This window comes from Semicossyphus pulcher, unplaced genomic scaffold (assembly GCF_022749685.1).
Source record: "Semicossyphus pulcher isolate SPU_LCO1_2020_fin unplaced genomic scaffold, fSemPul1.0.p SCAF_17, whole genome shotgun sequence".
In the NCBI taxonomy this organism is placed as follows: Eukaryota; Metazoa; Chordata; class Actinopteri; order Labriformes; family Labridae; genus Semicossyphus; species Semicossyphus pulcher.
The window spans coordinates 28103971-28112760 of NW_027211681.1; the positions used below are offsets into that span (position 1 = coordinate 28103971).

The 8790-nt window shown below is 43.2% G+C and overlaps 1 protein-coding gene across 1 annotated transcript in view; it reads left to right on the forward strand.

Annotated features, from left to right (window-relative positions):
- Positions 1-8461, forward strand: part of meis1a (Meis homeobox 1 a) — a 29900-nt gene extending 21439 nt beyond the window's left edge. The window contains exons 10-13 of the mRNA XM_069666394.1: positions 2605-2663; positions 4760-4849; positions 5506-5620; positions 7820-8461. Coding sequence (XP_069522495.1) covers positions 2605-2663; positions 4760-4849; positions 5506-5564 — 208 coding nt within the window. The 3' untranslated portion in view covers positions 5565-5620; positions 7820-8461. The remainder of the gene's footprint in view (positions 1-2604; positions 2664-4759; positions 4850-5505; positions 5621-7819) is intronic.
- The last annotated feature ends 329 nt before the right edge of the window (positions 8462-8790 follow it).

Genomic DNA, 8790 nt, shown 5'->3' on the forward strand with positions numbered 1-8790 from the left:
CCTGAAACGTTTTATTTGAAGGATTTTTATAAGTGCCCAAAGAGTTGAAAGTGTCCAATATATAGATTTAAAGAAACTAATTGTTCACATTTTTCTTCATATTTCTAAGTATTTTGTGTTTTAAGTTTTCTTCCAGCGTGGTGTAAAGGTTATCATCTGAAGAGGGATGAAATACTCTGAGTGTTATCAGCTCTCAAAGCTGCATCGATGTCGGAGCAGATATTTCACTTAAAGTGGATTCTGTTCAGCTTTCAGTCCGACAGCTCACAGCTCAGCTTCCTGTTGGAGCAGACGCAGATCCTCCATTACTGTCCTCTAAAAATTCTCCCTCTCCTCTGTATCTCACCCTTCCTCCTCCTCCTCCTCCTCCTCCTCCTCCTGCTTGCCTTTTTTTACTCCTTGAAAAGACCGCTGTGGCTTTTGTTTGCCTGAGAAGGAAACAGAATCGTCCCCCACTTTTTTCTTTACCCCCTCGACTCCCTCTTTTCCGAACAAGTTGAAATGGAACCGTCCCACCCTGGGGTGAGGAGGCGGGGTGAGGGTGGGGAGGTGGTTGTAAGGGGACATAAATCAAGTGGGAAACCACAGAGCTTTCACTCCAGGGCGGGTCAGGAGGGGTCGACGGGCGGTTCAGAAGGCTTTAAGCTGAGGAAGACCAGAGCGCTCCTCTGCATAGGGGAGGCGGCAGGGGGGAATATGGGGGAGTTAAGGGAGGAAAGGGGGGAGTGGTGGGGGTCACAGAAGGTGCCAGGTCATAGGTCACGCATACCAGGATGATGGCTTTCAAGAGTGTACTTAGAAGGGGACATGTATGAATGCAATGCTGCTGAGGCCCCCTGAAGCCTGAAGGCCTGAAGCTGCAGTTAACACTTTTCTTCGTCTGTATCGACCTGCTTAAGAAGCAGTGTAATAACACCTGTATTATCATAATCAAAGATGCAACAGTTAATATCTGTTTGCACTGTCATGCACGTCATCATTGTATGTAGCAGTTGGCTAACTCCAGCAAAGTGACCCTAATTTTATTTGGTTTGGCAAATTAATTTAAACTGCAAATACTTTACTGAAACAGTTTTAGCTGTTAAATGACCCATAAGCTAACCTGATAAGTGTTTTCATCATTAGCTAAAAGTCGTAACATTTTGGTTCAGTTCAGCTGAAAATGTTTAAGCTGCTTAACTGAACCTGTTGCTAATGAAAACTGTTTCTAACACTGAAATTAGCACAGTATTGTTCTAAACTGAATGTTAAGCAGACTAAAATCACACTGTTTAAGCTGTAAAACTAACCCTTTAGCTAACATGATATCTGTTGTAGCGCTAGCTGCTTACGGAAGTCTTGGCTAAAAATGAACCAAACTGTTAGCGGCTAAATCTGCTTTTAGCTAACTTAAAATCTAAGTTTAGCTGCTGAACTGAACTGCAGCTAATGAAAACAGTCGCTATAATGAACTAAAACTTGAAGAGTACTAAACTGAATGTTTATCTTACTAAAATCAAACTGTTGAGCTGTTAATGTGAACCATTAGCTTTGCTGAATATAGCTAAACCTGACTTAATCTGACTTTAGGTAACGGACATCTAAGTTTAAGTTGCTGCACATAGGCCCCTGGCTAATGAAAACTAAACTACATTTAACAGCAAACAGCACTAAACTGAACATTAAGTCTAGCCTGCTAAAATCTAGGCCTAAATGTTTTAGCTGTATATCTGAATCATAACTTAACCTGTACGAAACAGTTAAAGCTAATAACCTGACTTAAGCTAAGTTTCTGAACTGAACCACCAGCTAATGTAACTGTTACCACACTGAACTGACACTGAATAGTCCTAAACAGAACTTTCTGTTAGCTGTTTTCTGTTAGCTAACTTCAACCAAACTGTTAACCAGACTTTAGCTAACTAACTTTAATTTACTGAACCAAACCACTTAGCTTACTGAATACAACTGTTTAGCTGCTAAACATTAATTACCAAAACCATTTTTGACCTGATGAGTGATTTGGTTCTGCTGAAATTTTAACTGCTACGCCGAATTGTCCGGTAATGGGTGCTAAGTTGTTTCAGATGTTACTATGATATTAAGCTAACCGGAATATAAATGCTTTATAACCACTTCTAAGCTTGTCCTTTAGCTAGCTTGAACTCTTTTAGCCGTCTAACTGAAACTTTGCTTGGCTAAACCAAACTGTTGACAAATGAAAATCAGTACACACACAGTTAAACAAATCATTGTAAGTTTGGTTATTTTTTGTATCAAACTCATTTAACAATAGGTTAACTAAGCTTGTGATGTTTATATTTCTTCTGAACTTTGATGGGATTTTAACATTTTCTGTGATCACACCCAGAAAATAAGAGAGAAAACATCACATATCAGAGAAAATAGGGATCTTCTGTGTGCAGTGAGGTATTCGATGTCCCCCAGTGAATCAGAGCTTTGCCTCTGTGAGCACAGAGGAAGTCAAAGTTTCTTTGCAGCTTTTCAGACAAAACATTGAAATCGTATCCTGCAGGCCGACCTCATTTATAAACTGTCTCTTTCCCTTCTTCTCCTCCCTCCTCCTGTTTCTCTCCTCATCCCTCCCTCTCTACATCTTCTCAGGTTTATCAACGCGAGGCGGCGCATCGTTCAGCCCATGATCGACCAGTCCAACAGAGCAGGCAAGTTTTATATTATTTAATTTATTATATTCACACTGCAAACCAGATGTGCAGCCAGTAAAGACTCCAGCTTTATTCCCACTTCAACCCCTAGTCCTGATAGTAATACGGTTCATTTAGTGCCATTTGTGCAACAATCCTACACATAATAAAATCTAATGTTCTTCCCACATTTAGTATTTATTCATTAATTAAAAAAAGCTTTGTTTTTGTCACATTAATGTTGTGGGGAAAGGAAACTGTTCCAAGAAGGTCTGCGTTTCAGTTCTGAGTTTAGCTTCTCCAGCTCCTTCAAAATAACACAAATACACAGAAAGTAAGTTAGCTTAGTTAGCTGTAACTTTAAGCTAGCAGAGTGTAGTAATAAAACAGTTATTTTTCAGAGCCAGCTCATTAAAACATGCTCAGAGAAACAACATGCATGTAAACACACTCGCAGCCTGAGTCTGAGCAGTGAGAAGCACTGAGACAGCAGCGTCTCCCCCCGCTCACCGTGTCTTTTGGCTCCTCGGTGTGTTAAAGCGAACAGAGAAGCTTAAACTCCAGGATTGAATGGCCTCTAAACCCCAGCAGGATTAGCCCCAGACAAAGACGCTAATCGCTTTGACTGACCACTCCATTGAACATTTTAACCTGGGATTAAAACAAATAGGAGCCTGGCTAAAGCGGGGCTAAAGCAGCGCTAGCCTTTTGGCCCCTGAGCTTTGTTAGCATTAACCCCGGGGCTGACTTCCACACAAAAGCATCGACACACAGCTGAATGACAGCGATGAGAAACTGTTAAAGACTTGGATCCTGGGAATGGGACTGCGTAGATTGGAAAACTTCCCTCACTTCCCCCTGAGATGAAACTTTATCAAGACAATTTCCCCACGAGGAGGAAAACGTTTTATTTAAAGTCGTCTCATCATTGATTAATGACCTCCTCCGCTTCTCTTCCCTCCAAAGATCAGACGCACCATGAGAAAAAAGCGGGAATAAACTTCATCGTAAACAAGTACAGAGAAAACAGGAGTGTCCTTAAACACAACATTACTTTACTATTACACTTTATGCAGAAATATGCTAAATAACAAATATATAAGCTGAGCGACAGCCACAGAACGTGTGTCTAACCTGCAGCTTTTTAAGGTTTCTCTTTTGACTCTTTAGGGTTATTTAGGGTATAAATAAACCATCCAAATCTATTGTTACCTACCAAAGACTTTAAAACAAATCACAAATACATCATTTCAGTGTTGTGTTTAACATGCGACTGGAGAAAATGGTGCATTTTTATGGACTATTTTCAGCGGCGGATGAATCCACATGTGCTCTAGAGAGTATTTGCGGCAGCAGGACGGAGTTTTTGGGGTTGTGTGTGTGTTTATAATAATAAAAGAACATGTCGGCGAGGTTTTCATACACACACAGTAATTGGTATTACATTCAACTGGAATGTCCGGATTAGTTCTTATCATGCTGATTTATGTCCAAGTGTTCATTTTTCTGACAAGTTTTAATTAGTTATTTGATGCTATAAAAAGGGGGCGTGGCCTCATGATTGACAGCTCTGTGGACAAATGGGGCTCCTGCAGCGTTCTGTTCCCGAGTAGCAGAGTAGAGGAGGAACGGCGAGAGGAGACGTAACTAACACTAACACTACAGTCAGTGAACTTTCCATCAGCGTGAATATCTGCTTCAGACCGACACAAGAAGCTGTTCTGCTGCAGACTGAGCCCACCTGAGGGCTCCAACACGCCAAGGACACCTGAGGGCTCCAACACGCCAAGGACACCTGAGGGCCCCAACACGTTTTGTTATTATGGTTGGGGGTAGTGTAAAGGTCAGTGGTCAGAAAAATCCCTGTTTCACACCCTCTGGGGAGCAGGTACATCCACAGAAACGCTCATGTTTATCCGCAGCGACGTCTCAGACTCTGACACCTTCGGGTCCGAACACTAACGAGGTCTCTTCATGGAGGAATAGTTGTGTGATAGACAGCAGCTGTCGGCCCAGTCCTCCGCCTCACAGTGGGAATGTGAGAGTGATGTCATCACTGTGGGACAGCAGGCAGCGAGATAATTAAAAAGAGTAATCTCCCCCCGTGTCCGCAGTGAGCCAGGCAGGACCGTACGGCCCAGATGGTCAGCCAATGGGAGGCTTCGTTATGGACGGACAGACACACATGGGAATCAGACCACCTGGTAAACACACACACACACACACACACACACACACACACACACACACACACACTGATTCAGTCTCATCTCTTATGTTGTCGAGTGTTGAGGTATACATTTTGTTTCTCTTATTTTCCTGGAAACAAAAAGAGCCGGTACATCGCTCTCTACAAAACCACCAGACTCCATTGAAAAAAAATAGTAATTTTACCTTCCAGGATGCCAGAGTCGCTTGTCTATTGTAGTTTTTTTTTTGTGTTTCTGTCCTTTATACAAATAAAGTTTTGGATCCTAAACAACCATTTAAAACACTAAACTCACACAATTACACAAACAAACTCAGCTTTCGAGGCAGCAGTAGACCAGCTACTCCTGTGTTCTGCAAAGTAAAATCACTGTTTTTATGAATGGAGTCTGGTGTGTTTGCAGAGAGCTGTGTAACGTCCGTTTGTGGTTCAGAAAATCATCTTCCTCTCTCGGTTTGGGATAAATGAATCAGCGTGGTGAAGTTTGGTTTCACACCGGACACGAGAAGGCTTTGCAGGCTCAAAATATCCTTCCTGTGTATCATGAGTAATCGGGTTGTTTCACATTAACTGTTAATCACTGATAATAAATAATAAGATGCGTGTATAATACTTGAGAATCACAGATCTGTGTGTTTGTTTGCCCTGCAGGTCCTTTAGGAGGAGTAGGGATGGGGATGGGCGTGGAGGGACAGTGGCACTACGTGTAGCACCACCAGCACCACCCTGCAGGCAGAGGAAACGCCCAGTGCACCAGGTAACCATGGTGAGTAACACGAGAAGGCGTTTAAAGGGCCAGTTCACCCACATTTATTTCGCTGTATCTAGCCATGCAGACTGTACAAAAATAAAGGATATGCATTTTATTTACTTAAAGTTTAAATTCGATATCTTTCCCTGACTCACTTTGGAAGATTGATTGTTAGCTTGTTAGCATCTACGGGCCAGGCTAAAGCTAACTGCATCAGCGTAAAGCCGGAGCATGGGAGTGACGATGTTATAGGCCGTTAAGTTGAAATAATTTACTTTATGACACAATCAGTCTTGCTTTGGGGGTTAGCATTGTTGCTAACAGGCGGCTGGATTAATGCATTTGAGTTTTAAAGGCTCATTTTGTAACATCAGTAACACACACACACACACACACACACACACACACACACAAAGAATACCAAGTTAGGGGAATCTGTCGGAAGGAAAGACGCTTCTTTAGCCTTAAACAACGTTTTCAGGTGTTTTCTTTAGTAATAAAAACATGCAGGTCATAATCTTAATGTTTCGAGTGCAGACAGGAACTTGGAGTAGCGCCTGCAATGTGCAAGTTCACCAAAATGTAGGTAAATATAAGATACACCTGTATGGCTTACAGCTAACTCTCTGCCTCCATAGCTGCACTCTTCTTTGAGCAAAATAATCCCGTCACAGGAGCAAAAAGTTGTGAGAGTACAACCACTCGTTAAACCTGTCAGGTAGTCTGTTAAGAACCACAGCAGCACAGAGACTCTGCTGTAAAAAAACAAAACATGCCTCCCATCCTACCCGGCTCCTCTCGTTCCTCCTCACTAATTAAAGCCACTTCCATGATCTGATTTAAAGGTCAATTAATCCTCTGAGATCCTCTCCATATTCTGTCTAACGACCTGATCATTAGCGAGAGACGCACAACGCTCTCATCTCTTTATTTGATTACACGGAGTCCAATTACGTCAGAGACGGGGGAGGGGGGGTGAGGAGGGGGTGAGGAGGAGGGAGGGTTCGCTGAAATGTGGTCAGTCAGAGCGAGGACAATTAAAGAAGAAGCATTTGTCTTTCTTCCTTCTGCCTTTACTCTCGGGAAACAATACACCTGTCAGCTGGGATGTGATGCAACCATGCATGCAGAAACATCAGACACACACACACACTCACACGCACACACACACACACACACACACACACACACACGCACACACACACACACACACACACACACACGCACACACACACACACACACACACACACACACACAGATATGCACCTCATATTTGGACTGAAATCATGCGAACTTTAAATCAAAGAACAACACAGTGAAAATAATGAACATTAACTCTGCTCCAGTGTGTAAATCAGTTGGATGGGGAACGTCTGGCTGCTGGTCGTCGGCCATGTTGGCTGCTTCACTTCCAAGTTCTCCCTGTTGCTCACAGACGTCACATTCACTAGACGCCTCTTCTCCACGCGCCAGTTTCCCTCTCTGTCCGTCTGTCATCACTCGCCTGTTACCTCCTTTTCTTCGTCACGTCAGTCCTGTGTGATTTGACCTGATGTTGTTGAGTGCCACATTTACTGCCTCTGGATTATTGACTGTATAAAGATGGCCGACACATCTCCTCCTCCTCTCATTGTACAATAAAGAAGCCTAAATCCCCCCGGAGCGGGCGCTGCCATCTTGCTCATCAGTATCCAGAGCGTGTGCAGCAGAGATCGGCTGGCAGAGCCACTGTATTCACGCTGATGGAAAGTTCAATGACTGTAGTGTTAGTGTTAGTCACGTTTCCTCTCGCCGTTCCTCCTCTACTCTGCTACTCGGGAACAGAACGCTGGAGGAGCCCCATTAGTCAACAGAGCTGTCAATCATGAGGCCACGCCCCCTTTTTATAGCATCAAATAACTAATTAAGAGTAAACTTCTTGGACATAAATCAGCATGATAAGAACTAACTATAATGACAGAAACCATGTTTGAGAAAAATGTATTTGACGTGTATTTTGATTTTATAGTTTGACTCATGTCCCATCTGTTAACATGGAGGAGGCGGGCTTTATGAGCTATACTGCAGCCAGTCAGCAGGGGGCGACAGAGAGGGTTTGAGCTGTCATGTCGGCCATCTTTTTATACAGTCTGTCGTCATGATAATAGTTTTTCTGTTTGTTTGTCTGCTTTTTCTTTTACCTCCTGTTGACATGTTACTCTGTGTTCTCTCAGCAGGACTGCAGACCTGCTCGGCGGGCGTGGAGCAGGACCCCACGCCTCCATCACCCCTCCTCCCCTCAGCCTCAGCCCTCTGGGCTTCCACCTGGCCTGATGAGGGATCACCTGAGAGCCATCGTCTCCGCTTTGTGACTCAAATTTGAAGCACAAAAAGAAAAATGGAGGAAAATCATCTGATGACACTTTGGCGGATTTTTCTGAATCAGGACATACAAACTGTCCAAGTAGCGTCTCTGGTTTTGGTCATTTCCTGTGATGTCATCAGACCAGAAAATCGTCCAAAAGCTTCACCCTTCTGCTCCTCTTTGGACTGGACTACGGAAGCCTCAAGTGGACATTTGGACACCTGCAGAGCCTCATTTACCCTCCTCTCACGCAGTCAAAGCTGATGTCTGTGTGTCTGGAGGCGTTTTTTAAGAGATTGCAGCTCTGAAATGAGGACGGCAGAGGTGACCGAGCTCTGTGGACAAGTGCTCCGCTGCTGCCTTTTGCATAAAATACTGTTTATAAAGGAAAGGACTTTCACTTTTCACACTGTGTGTGTTTGTCTTTTTTCATTGACTTCTATCTTCCCTCGAGCCCCACAAACCTTTGAGTTCTAAAATAAAAAGTGAAGCAAAGTCGTTCGATTCCTGAAAGTCTTTTATTTTGACACCTGGAGGTTTTGGCTCCTCACTTTTATTCACAGTCAAACTCTAAAGATGTTCACGTTGTGTGTTGGTTAACTTACCAGTGATTTCCAATTATGGGAAGATTTTTTATTTTTAAGGTGAAAAATGTTTGACTTTTGTCCGACCACGTTTACTTGACAGTCAGAGAAACTTTTTACGACAGTGGTTGACAAGGGCAACCATGCTGCAGCGGCCCAAACGGTTTTCATTAGAAGAAACAGGCTGAAACAAATGCATTAACATCAGACGTACTGCAAACACAGAAACGATCTTAAGTCAAAAACACACAAACAA